Below are 18173 nucleotides of genomic sequence, written 5' to 3'. Positions count from 1 at the left end.
GACTTTAAGTGAAAAAATATATACATATATATATTTACCAGTTATTTTCACTGAGGAGTGTGCAGATCTCATGTTGCCATTCCAAACATGCTTCCTGATTATTTTTAATGCATGTATTAAAATACAAGTAATCAGAATTCTAAGGCAAAATGTTCAAAACCTGAAAAAACTTTCTGCTGCCATCAGTTCATTCAACATCAACACACAGCCTACAGAATAAATAAGCAGTTTTTTAATAGTTAAATATATTCCAGAAGTAAAGAGTGTTTATAATTCATTTACAAGTGAGTCTGTTACACCAGTAAATGTAATTTGACCTGTTGTATAAAGGAAATGATGCTGTGTAAGAATTAGTCCTGGAATAATTTGAATTCCTATTTCCAATCCAGTAGATTAAAAACACAATTGTGAATGGTATAAAGACCTAAGAATCATATTGTGATAAAATCAATCTCAAAAATAGAGAATCCAGACCCTTGCTGGATAATTTAAGAACTCAGTTTTCTTCAACACAAGTGCCACACAGAAAATATTAAAGATGTCTTTCAATGTGATGAAACTGTACAAAACTCTAGAATATGACCATTAGATGACCAATGTATCAAAACCAACTGAATTTAGAAAACACATCTAATTTTGAAGCAGAAATAAAAAGACAATTTACAAAGAATTATAATTAATTTCTAATCATCATCAGAGTCTGAATCATATTTCTTCCCTCGGATAGTTTTCTTTTCCAGCTTTGTGAAGTTTGTTCCAAATTTCTTTTGGCTCTGAAATGGTGGCTCCATTAAATTTCCACTAAAAATAAAGCAAATTTGAAAAGCATTTACTCTTTATAATTTTGTACAGTTGGTATGCTAACCTGCACAAAAAATTCTTTTCTTCCTAACGTGGAATAAAGTTTTCTTTAATGCTGGTGTTACAGAAGAGGTATATTATTCACAATTATGGTTAAAAGTTTTAAACCTTATTTTGTATTACTAAGTCTCTTATATCAATGTTTTATTTTCTCTTTTAGCATTAATTACTGATTAACATCTCAGAGGATGTACCAATAGAATTTCTGACTGAAAAGCATAGAAAGAAATGAAATTGTTTTTCCATCAGTTTTGGATATGCTGAACTTGGATTAGATTCTTGTCACTGTAAGAATGACACAGAAAATGGTGCTCTATTTCTGATAGCTTGTTATGGCTGGTTTGATCCTGTTTAATATCTTATAATGTTTAGATAAACATCAAGAAAACTCATGGAATTCATTATCATTAACCTGGAATTGGTATGAAACTTCAATGATGCTTGAGAAATATATGAAATGAGAAAACAACTTCTTTCAAAAATATCTGGGAAGATGTCTGGCACCTAGATTCTGGTTTTGAAATATCATTTGCCACTGAGAGGAACCATGGTTCCCTGAAGAAACAGCCAATTCTAGGGAAAGTACTACATGAGTCCCTCTCTAAGACATCTTATTTGCACCAGAAAGCAAGTACTTAAAGAACTATTGAGACACATGGAAAAGACAAAGAAGGCTCCATAAGAGGGGCTCTCACTGACCACACTGGGGCAATCTGGGCTTCAAAGTAAATAATATTAATAACCAAATATAACCCAATGGATAAGATAAGCCACTGCCCATTCTAATACAAATAAATGAAAAAGTGAATTAATGTGTAATATGGAAAAGTTCTTCCTAAATCATCATTTGGGTTGGTAGACAACTGGTTAACCAATGCTCAGTTATTACCACCAGAAATGAAACAAACAAACCATCCTATACCTCCTGCTACAATACATTGAGAAGGAATATAACATCCCTTCCATCATGTACCTATGAAAAATGCATAGTCCAAACCTAATCTTGAAACATGAGACAAACCCAAATTGAGGGATGCTCTACAAAATAAATAACATGTACTCTTCAAAAATGTCAAAGTATTGAAAAATGACAAGTTGTTACAGGTTAATGGAACTAAAAATACACAGTAACTACACGCAACATTTTAGTATGCAGGACATTATTGGGACAAAGGTAGAATCTGAATAAGGTCTACATATTATAAAACACTTCTCATCTTAACTACTCTACTGTGGTTATATAAGAAAAAGTCTTTATTAGAAAATACACAAGGAAATATTTAGGAGTATAGGGACAATACATCTCCAACTCCTCCTCAAATGGTTTTGAAAACAGTATTTATGTATTCAGAAAAATGATAAAGCAAATGTAAACTTTTTAAAACTTGAGAAATATGGGCAAAAGGTCTATGAGAATTCTTTGTACTAGTTTCCAACTTGTTTAAAGTTTGAAATCATTTCAAAATTCATTTCAAAAAAATGTTTTACTTAGTATTAAGAAAAGTAAAACCTAAAATTCCAATGTAGGGATAATTTAGGCAGGTGTAGGGGAGATTCAGAGAAAAAGGGGGAGGAAAAAGAGGAGAGAACTTTCTACTTACTGAAAGGCACTAGGACTGTGGAATGATAATTATATAATTTTATCTGTTAATTTTGCAAATCAAAAACAGGCACAGAAAACTAGATGATATGGTTTATGGAATTAGATAAATTACTTGGAGAAGCAGACAAGGAGATGAATGAAAAATGGAAGTTGCATTTTTGATTGTTTTCAAATTGAGACTGTTCTTCATGGTAAGTCATTTAAGCTAATCAGATACCAGATTATACATTTTATCAGATTCTACAAGACAAGAATAGCTACATTAAAAAATCTGATGTTCAATGTCATTTTGGGTTTCTAGACTAATACAAAATTAGTTCGATAAGATCTAGGTTGAAAACTTTTATAGCTAGGTGTACTCCAAGACTCAATTTTATCTCTAATGGATTTTGTTTTAAGATCTAATGGATTTTGTTTAAAGTAATAATGTACTTTAAGAAATACATTTTTCATTTGTGAAACTTTTTGTTTCAGAAAACTTAGCTCCATAAATGTTGACATAAAAAAACTTCTCTAAAAACATCAACTGAATATGTGAATTAAAATTGTTTTGCTAAAAGTTACCTGTAATTGAGAATATCAGAACAACCCAGCCTCCATTCTAAAGTTTCTGTGGTGAAGTCATCTGTATTTCCTAGGTCAGTAAATCCAACAACATAATCTTGTGTTTTTCCATCTTTTACCAGTGCTAGTGTGGGAATGACTTTGATACGCAGTCTCTCACAAAGGAAAGGTGCTTTTTCCACATTCAGCTTCAGAAATTTGGTCTCCAGATGTTTCTTGGATAATATTACCAAATGTCGGTCTAATATTTTACACCTGCAAACAACAGCATGTAGAAAATCAAAAGCTTAAACATACTTATTTAAAAAAAATTTTTTTTAATGTTTATTTATTTTTGAGAGAGACAGGAGACAGGATGGATGCAAGTGGGTTAGGGGCGGAGAGAGAGGGAGACACAGAATCTGAAGCAGGCTCCAGGTTGCAAGCTGTCAGCACAGAGCCCAATGCAGGGCTCGAACTCATGAGCTGTGAGATCACGACCTGAGCCGAAGTCGGACGCTAAACTGACTGAGCCACCTAGGTGCCCCTAAAATAAATATCATAAAGGTACATCTATTTTTATAGTTTTTCTATTTGAATATAATTTGGCAGCCAATGCATGCTTGTGTCGGATAACCTCATTTCTCTTTCATAGGTTAGCTAAATGATATAAGAGGGAGAAAAAGAATCCAGTATTCTAGAAGTCAGATGTGTCCTAATGATATTCATAAAAAACAAAATATTAAATATATGCTTTAATTGTAAGTGGTTCATGAAGTTGTCATGTTCTTGGTAAGAACAAAAAATTGTCATTTATCTTTGTTTACTGGTGTCTCATACATGGAACTTGAAAGGTGACAAAACTGAACTTGACAGAACTCAGAGGAGACTTTTCAGAATCAGAAATGTATATACAGTGCCTTATTTGGAAGTCACTAAGACTGAATGGTGTCATTGAGAAAGAACTCTCCCAATTGTGCAACTTTCATTAAGAAGCATAAGGTTAAGGGGCGCCTGGGTGGCTCAGTCGGTTAAGTGTCTGACTTCGGCTCAGGTCATGATTTCAGTTTGTGAGTTCGAGTCCTGCATTGGGCTCTGTGCTGACAGCTCAGAGCCTGGAGCCTGCTTCAGATTCTGTCTCCCTCTCTCTCTGCCCTGCCCCTGCTCATGCCATCTCTCTCTCTCTCTCTCTCTCTCTCTCTCTCAAAAATAAATAAATATTAAAAAAAAATTAAAAAAAAAAAAGCATAAGGTTAAGGGCTATAAATATGGTCATAAGGTTCTAAAGAAATGAAAAATATCAGGAGTAACTTTTATTAAGCCACCTTCTTTTGAAAAGAAAAATGGAAATGACATTTCCTGTAAGTTAAAATGCATTTTAAATTGGTCAATCCTCTAGGGTTCCTAAAAAAGACTACTCTTAATAATAATCTTCTTGAGCAGTTCTTTTTTTTTTTCTTTTAATTTTTTTAATGTTTATTTTTGAGGCAGGAGAAGGGCAGAAAGAGATGGGGAAAGAGGATCTGAAGTGGGCTCTGTGCTGACAGTAGAGAGCCCGATGTGGGACTTGAACTCACGAGATCATGACCTGAGCCACAGTCAGACACTTAACTGACTGAGCCACCCAGGGACCCCTTGAGCAATAGTTTTTAATCACAGGTATTTATTAAAATTAACTTTTAAAACATATAGACGAACCAAAATTTTCTGGGAGTGGAGCTGGGAAACAGGCAGGTGACTCTCATGCCCCATAAATTTGAGAACTACTGCTTTAGATGATGAAGACATCAAATGTTTCATAGTTGTTATTAGCAGGCTTTCTGGGCACTTCTTGGTGTACTTATTCCTGAATTAGGATTGGGTCCAGCAAGTTTCTGGTAACCTGGATGCCTCATCACTTTACCTCTGAAAGTATCTTTTCATATATCACCCATGTAGTATAGCAATGAGACTAGTGAAAAATGGTAGGAGAGAACAAATTAATAATTAGTTTCTGAATGAACCACAAATGATAAATGAACCATTATATGAGAAACATGTTCTTGAAAACTTGTAGATAAATCAACTCCATGGTTTTACTGGAGTTATATGGAACCTATTTTAAATTAATCCATTTTTTTTAACCCAGAAGCAGCAATCATGGTGTAGTTAAAACAGCATTAGGCTTAAATCCTGGGTTTAAATCGTCTTCTATCATTTAGGAGATGAGTGACATTAGGTGAGTTACTTAATTTCTCCAAGTCTTGGTCTCCACACATAAAGCACTGGAATTACACCTACTTACCTGAAAGGGTCATTGTTAATGTTCCAGGATTTTACACATCAAGTATCCAGCCTGCTATGTGCCAAGAACTTTGATACCTGTATCAGATCTATATATAAAACATTTTGATCTTTGATTTTTCTTTTCTTTTAAAGTTTATTTGAGAGAGAGGGAGAGACAGAGAGATCTCTGTGCTAAAAGCAGAGCCCGATGCAGGGCTCGATCTCACGAACTGTAAGATTAAGACTTGAACTGAGATCAAGAGTTGGATGCTTAACTGACTGAGTTACTCAGGCACTCTCTTTTTTTTTTTAATTTTTTTTAAAGCAATCTCTATACCCAATGTTGGACTTGAACTCAAGACACCAAGATCAAGTTAGATGCTCTACTGACTGAGCCAGCCAGGCACGCCTTATTTTTCATTTGTTTTGAAGGTAAGTACTCCTGGTATTGCATTGTTTATACCCCCATCAAATATATTTACTGAGCACCTAGTATGCGTTGTCAGCCATTGCTGCTCTAAGGCTAGGAACTTGGGGAGCACAGTTAACCACAATAGAGGCAAACTCTCTGCTTTCACAAACCTAACAATTTAGTGGACAAATACATCTAATAAACATCATATAATATCAATCTTAGAGAGTAATATGATATTAACACATCACCTCATCATATATGTCAGAAGTTGGCAACTTGAGAAATGTGTGCCAATGGGAGATGATAGAGTACCATGGTGGCAGAAGGTTTCTCTGATATTCTTTTCTTTCCTAATTCCTTCCCACTTTCCCATACAGATTTCACAATCTCAACATTTTCTTTCCTTTTTATTACGTTAGTCCACAAATCCCAGGTAATCAATCCATGAAAAATGTTAATTAATAACCAAGTTACTGGGTGGTGAGTTTAAGACAAGGGCTGGGTGGGTTACTGAAATGAGGGAAGAGGGCAGGGCTGAGACAACAGTGAATGATGGAGACTCTACACTGGAGTGTATATCTGTCTGAGGGAGGCAGCTGATCTTCAGTATTAGCAAACTGCTTTCATACTGAATTCTAGGTTTGCTATTAAGTTAATTCGATTTTTTTAAAATTCTGAAATCTGGATTAAAAAAACTGTATCTCTCAATTTCTAAAAGTTGGCAACTAATCAAATTTTGGGGTTAAAAGAAAGAAAGGCATGAGTCCTCTGAGTTAAGATATAATCTCTTCTAGGGGTATTTTCATTGTACAAGGATTCTGCCTCCATAGAGAGGCTTGCAGACCTGGCCTCTCTAACATAAATCACTTTCCTCTGCTTTCGGCCAAGGCTGGCAGTCCCAGCGATGCTTCTAGTGAAAGGCTTGGCCAAACCATTGTCTCCCCATGAGTTGCTAGCTGAGGAGTGAATTCAAAGCTGGTGTTCAAAGGTTGGCCCCCACTCCCCACATCACACCTGTATCATAACAGCACCAAAATAAATAAATAAATAAATAATTCTTGTGTTGACAGAAAATTTACATGTATGTTTCTTAGATGTTTTTAAAGTTATCTAGTGGAAATATAATTCAGAAAATAGCTAGTTCTGTGGAAATAATCTTGAATTTCAATAATGTTCATTTATACTTTTTTGTATCACAGGTTTTACATTAATCTTCAAAATAACAACTGTTTAATGGAGATTTGTACACAAGTACAAAGAACTTAAGAAGCAGTTCCTCTTATTTTTCTTAATTTCTCTATTATGTTAGTAGCATATCTCTATTCAAAGATCTCATCATATTTTTAAAAACTCACTTGGGGCACCTAGGTGATCAGTCAGTTGAGTGTCCAACTTCAGCTTAGGTCATGATCTCACAGTTCGTGAGCTCAAGCCCTGCATTGGGCTCGCTGCTATCAGTGCAGTCTGCTTCGGATCCTCTGTGCCCCTCTCTCTTGCTCTCCCCACCCTCCACTTGCGTTCACTCTCCCTCAAAAATAAACAAACATTAACAAAAATAAATAAATAAAATTTTAAAAAGTCACTGATGGAAACAAAGTTACCTGAACGTGGAGTCCCTGTAGAAATGGCAAACCACTTTTTTACTCTCCTTGACTTCCTGAAAAAAGTCTCTCTCACTAGGTATTTCTCTGTATTCTCCATGTCCTTTTGAAAGCCATTCCTAATTTGGAGAAAAGGGAAATATTACACACTTGAAATATCTCTTCCAGTACCACTTCACATTTTGGGTCTAAATCACTGTAATATTCTGTAATGAAGTTGATTTTATCTTGTAGAAGGAAATGAATTCCTCTTAGTGATTTACTTTCATATGTTTCCAGTGTCAGCGCAAACACAGTCTGTGGGCAATGATTATCTTTCAGCATGCTTTGTGTTTAAAACAATCGTCTGTCTTGGTACCTTCACACAAATGTTTTGTTAGAACTTCAAAAATAAAAATTTAGACTCAAGAGACATAAGGGGTGCCTGGGTGGCTCAGTCAATTGAGTGTCCAACTCCTGATTTCGACTCAAGTCATGATTCCAGTGTCATGGGATTGAGCCCCTTGATCCATGCTCAGTGTGGAGCCTGCTTCTCTCTTCCCCTCTACCCCCTCTTACCCCTCCCCCACTCATGCTCACTTTCTCTCTAAAATAAATAAAATGAAAAGAAAGTAAATATCCATTTAATTTCGCTGCGCTCAAACTACTAAAATCAGAAGCATTAGATCCAAGTTACTGCAAAGCTTTGAAAAATAATGCTCATGAGATAAAGCTACTTGGTCTTTGTAGGGGAGGGGAAGACACAGGCAGTGGTTATTGCAGCTTTGTAGCTTAGGAGCCCTGTGGGCTCAGAGAGGCAGGAACCACTTCTATACTGGTCACCAATGGGTAGTATACTAGATAGAAAAAGTTGTCTTCTCATATGGTGTCCAGAAACAATACAGCACTCACAAGTCATCTAATCCAACTTCTCGACCCAACATATCAACCCTTATCAACCATGCCTGACAGACCTTTTTGTTTCTCAAGCTTCCTGCCACAGGAAAGATTCATCATCTCAACTGGTAGCTTGCTTCCTTTTTGAGGCAACTGATTTTTACAAAAAGGACCACTGGGCATGCAGGCAGAAGGTATGGGCTTAAATAATTGTTCTACCATTTATTAGTCTAAGAATTCTAATTAACCTTTTTGAGTCTCCATTTCCTTATTTGTAAAGTGGAGATCACAAAGCAACTATCTCACTAAGTTGTGAAAATAAGACCATCAACATGAAAATAACTGCAATAGTGTTTGGCACATGTCCTTAAAAAGCATCTGCATTTATACTTTTAGAAGGGTTTTCTCACCCTGAACTACAGTATAACTGTAACTTTGGTCTGTGAGTCCCAGCTTGGACAGAAGATTAGAGAGAAAAGTTGTTATCTTTCACATGTCAGCCCTTCAGATGTCCTATCTCACCTATGTCTTTTCTTTTCTACCTCCCCCTTCATTTCCTTTTGGCTGTTTCTCAGCTGAAATGATCTCTACATTTCTTACTCTTCTAGTTATCCTCCTCTGATCAGAGACTAATTCCTCCTCATCTTTTTAAAAAGTGGCAGAGGTGTGAATAGAGCCCTCCAGAAGTGGTCTGCCTAGAAAAGGGGCACGAGTGCCATCTCTTTTCTTCTTCTGGACTTAAGCTAATACAGACAGCATTAATAGTTTTGGTTTCCATTTCACATTGACTAATGCTGAGCTAACACTCACAGGAGGCCCTGGTGTTTTCTCCTTATGTGATATTTCTTTGGTAAGCTTCTTTTAAAAAAAATTTTTTTTAGTGGTGCCTGGGTAGCTCAGTTGGTTAAGCATCCGACTTCAGCTCAGGTCATGATTTCACGGTTTGTGAGTTGGAGCTCCGCATCATGGTCTGTGCTATCAGCATGGAGCCTGCTTCGGATCTTCTATTCCTCTCTCTCTCTCTGTCCCTCCCCGGATTGTGCATGTGCACATGCACTCTCTCTCTAAAACATTTAAAATAAATAAATGAAAATTAAAAAAAACATTTTTTTGATAGAGCATGCACACCCCTGCACAAGCGGGGGAGGGACAGGAAGGGAGAGAGAGAATCTTAAGCAGACTCCATGCTCAGCACAGATCCCGACACAAGGCTCTATCTCACAACTGTGAGTTCATGACCTGAGCTGAAATTAAGAGTTGGAGACTTAACTGCCTGAGCCACTCAGGCACCCCCAATCAGGCTTCTATAAACAATTTAAACTCTCAAATACAATTCCTTAATAGCATGTCACATTTCATGATTTTTCTTAACTGACCAATAACATGTGCCCTTAAAAAAAGAATATTTTTTAAAAAGCTCTTTTTATTGGGGTGCCTGGGTGGCTCAGTTAGTTAAGCATCTGACTTTGGCTCAGGTCATGATCTCATGGTTTGTGAGTTCAAGCCCCCTATCGGGCTCTGAGCTGTCAGCACAGCTTTGGATTCTGTGTCTCCCTCTCTCTCTGCCCCTCCCCTGCTTACACTCTGTCTCTGTCTCTCAAAAATGAGTAAACATTAAAAAAAAATTTTTTTTAAAAGCTCTTTTTATTATTAATTCCCATATGTTTAACCAATAGGCCAAAGACCTGAACCTGTCCAAGTTCTTAAGAGGGAGGCAAGCCCACTCTGAACCTCTACCAACACATGGCATCTCTCCCAAGACACTCAGCACACCCCTGTGCTCTTAGCATAGTTTCTTTCACAGAGCATGTGCTCCCCAAGTATCTGCTGAATGGAATCAAGCAGGATGGGCACAGATCACGGTGCAGGCTGAGCCTACCCAAGGGCTGGCAGTGGGCAGCATTTTGCTCTCACTTAGTGGCTAAAACCCAAGCCTTTGGATGGGCTCTTCTTATTTCTCACCTGTCCTTTTCACCACCCAACTCATATGTCACTAGCTGTCATAACAGTAGGAGGGTGCTTGGCTGACTGAGGAATATTGATTCACGTAGGTCTATTAAGTGCTTATGTCACTGCTTATACTGATTTCCTGATACTCACATAGATCAGTAAATCAAAATTACTATGCAATCTATATTACTCTTTGAAAAAGAGTATCTATAAAATCTATTAAGGCTTCTTATCTACTTCCTTAGGAAGCATTTTAATAAAAAAGATTAAAATGCAATGAAAGCTCTAAAATAAGACCCTCTCAGTTATCCTATGATAAATTGAGATCATATCACGCACACTTTCAGACCACAATGCTATGAAACTTGAAATCAACCATAGGAAAAAGTCTGGAAAACCTCCAAAAGCATGGAGGTTAAAGAACACCCTACTAAAGAATGAATGGGTCAACCAGCCAATTGGAGAAGAAATGAAAGAATATATGGAAACAAATGAAAATGAAAATACAACAATCCAAACATTCTGGGATGAAGCGAAGGCAGTCCTGAGAGGAAAATACATTGCAATCCAGGCCTATCTCAAGAAACAAGAAAAATCCCAAATACAAAATCTAACAGCATACCTAAAGCAAATAGAAGCAGAATAGCAAAGACACCCCAAACCCAGCAGAAGAAGAGAAATAATAAAGATCAGAGCATAAACAAACAATATAGAATCTAAAAAAACTGTAGAGAAGATCAATGAAACCAAGAGTTGGTTTTTCGAAAAAATAAAATTGATAAACTTCTGGCCAGGCTTCTCAAAAAGAAAAGGGAGATGACCCAAAGGGAGATGACAACCAATCCCTCAGAAATACAAGCAATTATCAGGGAATACTATGAAAAATTATATGCCAAAAAACTGGACAACCTGGAAGAAATGGACAAATTCCTAAGCACCCACCCACTTCCAAAACTCAAACAGGAAGAAATAGAAAACTTGAACAGACCATAACCAGCAAAGAAATTGAATCAGTTATCAAAAATCTCCCAACAAATAAGAATCCAGGACCAGATGGCTTCCCTGGGGAATTCTACCAGTCATTTAAAGCAGAGATAATACCTATCTTTCTCAAGCTGTTCCAAAAAATAGAAAGGAACGGAAAACTTCCAGAAACATTCTTTGAAGCCAGCATTACTTTGATTCCCAAACCAGACAGAGACCCAGTAAAAAAACAGAACTACAGGCCAATATCCCTGATAAATATGGATGCAAAAATTCTCAATAAAATACTAGCAAATCGAATTCAACAGCATATGAAAATAATTATTCACCATGATCAAGTGGGATTCATTCCTGGGATGCAGGGCTGGTTCAACAATCGCAAATCAATCAACGTGATACATCACATTACTAAAAGAAAAGATAAGAACCCCATGATCCTGTCAATCGATGCAGAAAAGGCCTTTGACAAAATTCAGCAGCCTTTCTTAATAAAAACCCTCGAGAAAGTCGGGGTAGAAGGAACACACTTAAAGATCATAAAAGCCATTTATGAAAAGCCCACAGCTAACATCATCCTCAGTGGGGAAAAACTGAGAGCTTTTTCTCTGAGATCAGGAACACGACAGGGATGCCCACTCTCACCGCTGTTGTTTAACATGGTGTTGGAAGTTCTAGCATCAGCAATCAGACAACAAAAGGAAATCAAAGGCATCAAAATTGGCAAAGATGAAGTCAAGCTTTCACTTTTTGCAGATGACATGATACTATACATGGAAAATCCGATAGACTCCACCAAAAGTCTGCTAGAACTGATACATGAATTCAGCAAAGTTGCAGGATACAAAATCAATGTACAGAAATCAGTTGCATTCTTATACACTAACAATGAAGCAACAGAAAGACAAATGAAGAAACTGATCCCATTCACAATTGCACCAAGAAGCATAAAATACCTAGGAATAAATCTAACCAAAGATGTAAAAGATCTGTATGCTGAAAACTATAGAAAGCTTATGAAGGAAATTGAAGAAGATACAAAGAAATGGAAAAACATTCCATGCTCATGGATTGGAAGAATAAATATTGTTAAAATGTCAATGCCACCCAAAGCAATCTACAATCAATCATTCAATGCAATCCCAATCAAAATTGTACCAGCATTCTTCTCGAAGCTAGAACAAGCATTCCTAAAATTTGTATGGAACCACAAAAGACCCCGAATAGCCAAAGTAATATTGAAGAAGACCAAAGCAGGAGGCATCACAATCCCAGACTAGTCTCTACTACAAAGCTGTAATCATCAAGACAGCATGGTATTGGCACAAAAACAGACACATAGACCAAACGAATAGAATAGAGAACCCAGAATTGGACCCACAAAAGTATGGCCAACTAATCTTTGACAAAGCAGGAAAGAAAATCCAGTGGAAAACAGTCTTTTTTTTTTTTTTAATTTTTTTTAAAGTTTATTTATTTTTGGGACAGAGAGAGACAGAGCATGAACGGGGGAGGGGCAGAGAGAGAGAGGGAGACACAGAATCGGAAGCAGGCTCCAGGCTCTGAGCCATCAGCCCAGAGCCCAACGTGGGGCTCGAACTCACGAACCGCGAGATCGTGACCTGAGCTGAAGTCGGATGCTCAATTGACTGAGCCACCCAGGCGCCCCGGAAAACAGTCTTTTAACAAATGGTGCTGGGAGATCTGGACACCAACATGCAGAAGAATGAAACTAGACCACTTTCTTATACCATTCATAAAAATAAACTGAAAATGGATAAAGGACCTGAATGTGAGACAGGAAACCATCAAAACCCTAGAGGAGAAAGCAGGAAAAAAACCCTCTCTGACCTCAGCCGCAGCAATTTCTTACTTGACACATCTCCAAAGGCAAGGGAATTAAAAGCAAAACTGAACTATTGGGACCTCATGAAGATAAAAAGCTTCTGCACAGCAAAGGAAACAATTAACAAAGCTAAAAGGCAACCAACGGAATGGGAAAAGATATTTGCAAATGACAAATCAGACAAAAGGCTAGTATCCAAAATCTATAAAGAGCTCACCAAACTCCACACCCGAAAAACAACTAAACCAGTGAAGAAATGGGCAGAAAACATGAACAGACACTTCTCTAAAGAAGACATCCAGATATCCAACAGGGACATGAAAAGATGCTCAATGTCACTCCTCATCAGGGAAACAAAACAAAACCACACTGAGGTATCACCTCATGCCAGTCAGAGTGGCTAAAATGAACAAATCAGGAGACTACAGATGCTGGAGAGGATGTGGAGAAATGGGCACCCTCTTGCACTGTTGGTGGGAATGTAAACTGGTGCAGCCACTCTGGAAAACAGTGTGGAATTTCCTCAAAAAATTAAAAATAGATCTACTTTATGACTCAGCAATAGCACTGCTAGGAATTTACCCAAGGGATACAGGAGTGCTGATGTGTAGGGGCACCTGTACCCCCAATGTTTACAGCAGCACTTTCAACAATGCCAAATTATGGAAAGAGCCTAAATGTCCATCAACTGATGAACGGATAAAGAAATGTGGTTTATATACACAATGGAATACTACTTGGCAATGAGAAAGAATGAAATATGGCCTTTTGTAGCAACGTGGTTGGAACTGGAGAGTGTTATGCTAAGTGAAGTAAGTCATACAGAGAAAGACAGATACCATATGTTTTCACTCTTATGTGGATCCTGAGAAACTTAACAGAAGACCATGGGGGAGGGGGAGGGGAAGGGGAAAAAAAAAAGGTTAGAGAGGGAGGGAGCCAAAACATAAGAGACTCTTAAAAACTGAGAACAGGGGCGCCTGGGTGGCGCAGTCGGTTAAGCGTCCGACTTCAGCCAGGTCACGATCTCACGGTCCGTGAGTTCGAGCCCCGCGTCGGGCTCTGGGCTGATGGCTCAGAGCCTGGAGCCTGTTTCCGATTCTGTGTCTCCCTCTCTCTCTGTCCCTCCCCCATTCATGCTCTGTCTCTCTCTGTCCCAAAAATAAAATAAACGTTGAAAAAAAAAAAATTTAAAAAAAAAACTGAGAACAAACTGAGGGTTGATGGGGGGTGGGAGGGAGTGGAGGGTGGGTGAGGGGTATTGAGGAGGGCACCTATTGGGATGAGCACTGGGTGTTGTATGGAAACCAATCTGACAATAAATTTCATATTAAAAAAAAAAGATTAAATGCAGTGAAAGCTCTAAAATAAGACCCTCTCACTTATTCTATGACAAATTCATTTTAAATTGATTTGCGTATTAATTAAAAAATCCATAAAGGCTGCATGCCTGAGATGATTTTTAATGATACTCAAAATATTGTTTTTAACTGCTGACAATTTCATTTAAGCCATTATGTATATTCCTTACTGCAAATCAGGTAGATTCAGTCTTTGCAGAAAAACATCCTGGTTATGACAACTTTTGTTAGTTGAACATTAGCAATTAGTAGTGTTATTTACCTGTTGTCATGAAAAAGAGGAATGTGTAGCAGAATCTCATCATGTATTACCTGAGATAATGATTAGCATTATATTAAAGTCTCCTGGTTTCAAATCCACATACATATACACACACCCTATTGTAGAAAACTCAAAATATAAAACTAGAAACTCAGTCACATTATAGAAGATTCCTTTTGTAGCAACTCTTCTAAATTGTGAGGGGATAAACATTATCAAAGAGATGCTGTAGCAGCACAAACAAAACTCACTGTTTCTCTAGAAAATTTAAAGCTCATGTTTTAGCCATAGCCAACTGAAGAGCAACCAGAATTGGTAATAATCTATTTCAATGTAAAGCAATGTAAACATTTTCAATCCAAATTAAATTTACGGATTTAACCCAATTTGTTTTGACCAGAGTCTACAAGTTGGTTTCACACTCACACTCTAAAGAGACCAACAACAAGGATAGCGTTGTGGCCACCCTTCTTTGTGACCCAATATGCATTCTTTTGAATAAATAAGTCATGTATTTGTTACACTGGCAAAGCCTGAAAATTTCTTCAATGTAAATTGCCTTACAGCTCTTACCTCACTTATACTGATCACAACTGAAGTATAACTGGCTTTACAACTACCCAAAAGGGGAATGAATGACTGGCTCCTTGTACTCCCAGTGTTCTTCCTAGTTTACTTCCTCCTCACCCAATAAATCTGAGCTCAAAAAATGACCTTGGACACATGTTTCTTTTACTTGACTGAGGATTAATATGCTGAGTAGGCTAATTTTTAATGTCTCTTTAAAACTAATTTTTTCCCAGAAAATTGTTAACAGTTATCATACTTTGAAGTTAACCCCCAAAAATAAAAACCTTAAAAATGAGGCCTGAAATGTAACTACTGCAGCACATGTATATATAAGTTGTTAGGAGCATACTGTTAAAGTAATTTCAGAAAGCAGGGCAGAGAGGTTACTTGTTTCTGCTGTTGAGCTTTCCTTAGTGCCTCAAGTCTCTTTTCTTTGAGGCGTTCCAATTCATCCTCATCCATCTGATCCAGTTTCTGAATTTCAGAATCCAAATGTTCTTCCACTAGTTTGGTAGTCTGAAGCAATTGATTCTCCAGGACTTTTGAAAACATGTCAACAGATGTATTAGCTTCCATTCTTCTAAATGGTACAGTTTAGTCTTGGTGCTAGGGAGAAAGTTTGCAAAGTTGTGAGAAAAAAAAAAAAAGACAAAGTTTCCTCTCCCATTTTCAAAACTTCTAGCAAGTGTAAAATTTGTAGTCTACAAAGTGTTCTGACAACCCAGCATTTCATGTTACATTTAAACATTTTTACTTAAATACTTTTAAATTGAACTTTCAACAGGTTATAGTCAAACCACTCAAAAATTACTTACAGCAAAGTTTAGGTGCTTCTGATTTACATTGTTTCACTACAATAAAGCAAAGACAAGTCTTTAAGACTAGAGAGAAATGGGTAGTTGGGAGTTATACCTAGTGACATATATTGACAGGGTTTTTTTTTTGTTGTTGTTGTTTTTAAACCAGAAGAAAAGAGAAAGCAGAAATGACTGTGAATAACAGTAAAGTTTAACTGTACTAAGGTTTTACACTTACATATACAAAACAAACTTTGCTTCAATACAGAGTGGAGTTGAGCCAAAGATATAGAGAGCCAAAGGTCTCTACATAAATGATTTTTATTTAATCCCTGAGAAAGCACACTACAATTTATGTAAAGAACAGTGCTTGGTGTTCTCTAAACTTTAGTTTTTGCTGCTATTCGCCTATAATCTAACAAACTCTATGAGGCTACAAAGATACTGGTGTTAATCTACTGACAGTGTTCTTAACTTTGATGTAAAACAGTATCACAACAAATATTAAAAATATTGATTTTCCCATCACTCCTTAATGTAAAATAGGAGTTTAAAAACAAAATCTAATCCAGATAGGAAAGGAAGCTCTATCTCAAGTACACATTTTAAACAATGTAGTATTTTCTGCCGGCAACAATCAGATGTAAATTTTAGGTGTATCCCTGGGTTATTACTACAGAAATATAATTTATAATTTGCCTATCAAAGCAGAAAGATGTTGAATCCCAATTAACTACGACACAGTTGAAAATACTACTGAAGAACCTTAAAACATCTTAATAAACCATGAACTCACTGATCCCCTTACTTATATATACAGCCTAGCCCACACAAACCGTCTAAACTGCTGAACTGGAAAGAAGTAATAATCTTCTTGCAAACTTCACTTTTGATTCATCTTTCTTCACAGGAAAAGTAGTTGAAAAGCACACTTGATTTCATCCCAGAATTAGCAGGGCTAACTGCTCAAAAAATGTGTTAATACTGAATGAATATGTGCCTAGTTTCTGGTCAAATTATCATTAAGTTTCAAAGGTATTTGAGTTTTAAAAACCAAACTGTAAGTTCCTCATAAATGCTATAAACTTTCAAGGAGCGGCATTTCAAATATGGTAAAATAATTTCACACTCCCTACCTCCAAAGAAAAATGTCAGTAAGATTGTTTCCTTTAGGGTTGTGGCCGGATAAGAAGAAAATTGGTTATTAAGAGACTGACCTACATGTCAGAACCTGTTTTTATTAGAGGTATAGAAAATACTTATTCCTAGAGTTTTATAAGATGAATTCAGAATTTAATTCTGGAATAATTGGGAACAGAAGTGATTAATAAAAGCTGTTCAGGGGACAGGTGGCGGTGGTCACCGCATTTACAAAAGGGAAATAAAGGAGGGGGTGTAGCGGTTCTGATAACTTTTCATTCTTCAAACCACAAACCTCTGACTCTTTTTCAGTTCATCGAGAATGGTGGGAAGGGGCTTGTCTGACCTCAAATTACCTGTTTCTTTGACTCTCTTCCATGCACCCGCCAGAACAACCTTAAATGCTCCCCAGGCACCTTCCCAAAAGCATCCTCGCCACTCCCTGAGCCCCCAGGAATACATGAAGGCCGAGTTCAGGTGGCCGCGAGTTCCACACCTCCCGGGGCGCATGCGCCAAAGCCGCCTCCACCTCACTGACACCGACATCTAGGCAGCGCCCATCCCCCGCCCTGGCCGGATGTTGAGTGAAGTGTCCATCAGCACCGGGAGGCGGTGGCCGGCTTTTTCTCACCATCCGCTGCCTCACCTGAGCTCTCGGGGATACCTGAGAAGTGAGGAACCAGTCGCTCCAGAAAGGCAGTCCACTGTGCCTTCACCCTCACAGCAGCTGCCGGTAGCTGCGAACCGGCCGTCACTTCCGCCTCCTCTTTAGCTGCGGCCCTCCCGCGACACAACCTGCGACACTCAAGGAAGTTGGGCGGGGGAGGAGGGCGTGCGTGCGGTGAGCGCTTCTGCGCGTGCGCACCTCCCATTTCTCCACCCCCAGGTTTCCGATTACTAGCCTCCTTCGGAGTAAACGGCCCACGGAGGAGGGAGCAAAGTACGCTGGAAGTTGTAGTTTATAAGTGCTCAACCTCGCCTTGTCGGACTTTCTTAGGCTCTGAGCCTTAGGACACGTAATGTTACATCAGAAACGAGACAGCTATGGTCTTGCTCCAGAGTGACACTCCAACTTCCCTTGCATTGTGTTTAATGAACACAT

At 37.8% G+C, this 18173-nt stretch overlaps 1 protein-coding gene across 4 annotated transcripts; it reads right to left on the bottom strand.

Moving 5' to 3' along the window:
* Window positions 1–210: 210 nt before the first annotated feature.
* TXNDC9 (thioredoxin domain containing 9) lies at window positions 211–17887 on the bottom strand. 4 transcript variants are annotated; one of them, XM_019455381.2, is made up of 6 exons: window positions 17718–17887; window positions 15950–15985; window positions 15522–15740; window positions 7289–7407; window positions 3029–3283; window positions 211–801 (listed from the first exon to the last, which is right to left on the bottom strand). In XM_019455381.2, exons 3-6 carry the CDS (start codon window positions 15708–15710, stop codon window positions 684–686), a joined length of 681 nt encoding a protein of 226 aa, XP_019310926.1. In that variant the 5' UTR covers window positions 15711–15740; window positions 15950–15985; window positions 17718–17887; the 3' UTR covers window positions 211–683. The 4 variants fall into 4 exon arrangements, with proteins under 4 accessions (XP_019310926.1, XP_019310997.1, XP_019310853.1 ...); XM_019455452.2 differs by lacking the exon at window positions 15950–15985 and having other exon boundaries at window positions 17736–17887; XM_019455308.2 differs by lacking the exon at window positions 15950–15985 and having other exon boundaries at window positions 17718–17886.
* Between the last annotated feature and the right edge of the window lie 286 nt (window positions 17888–18173).

The sequence above is a fragment of the Panthera pardus genome, unplaced genomic scaffold (genome assembly GCF_024362965.1).
Source record: "Panthera pardus isolate Hobbes unplaced genomic scaffold, ASM2436296v1 HiC_scaffold_25, whole genome shotgun sequence".
NCBI lineage: Eukaryota > Metazoa > Chordata > Mammalia > Carnivora > Felidae > Panthera > Panthera pardus.
Note: the sequence above shows the minus strand (reverse complement) of the source record. Positions and strands in the feature narration are given on the sequence as shown.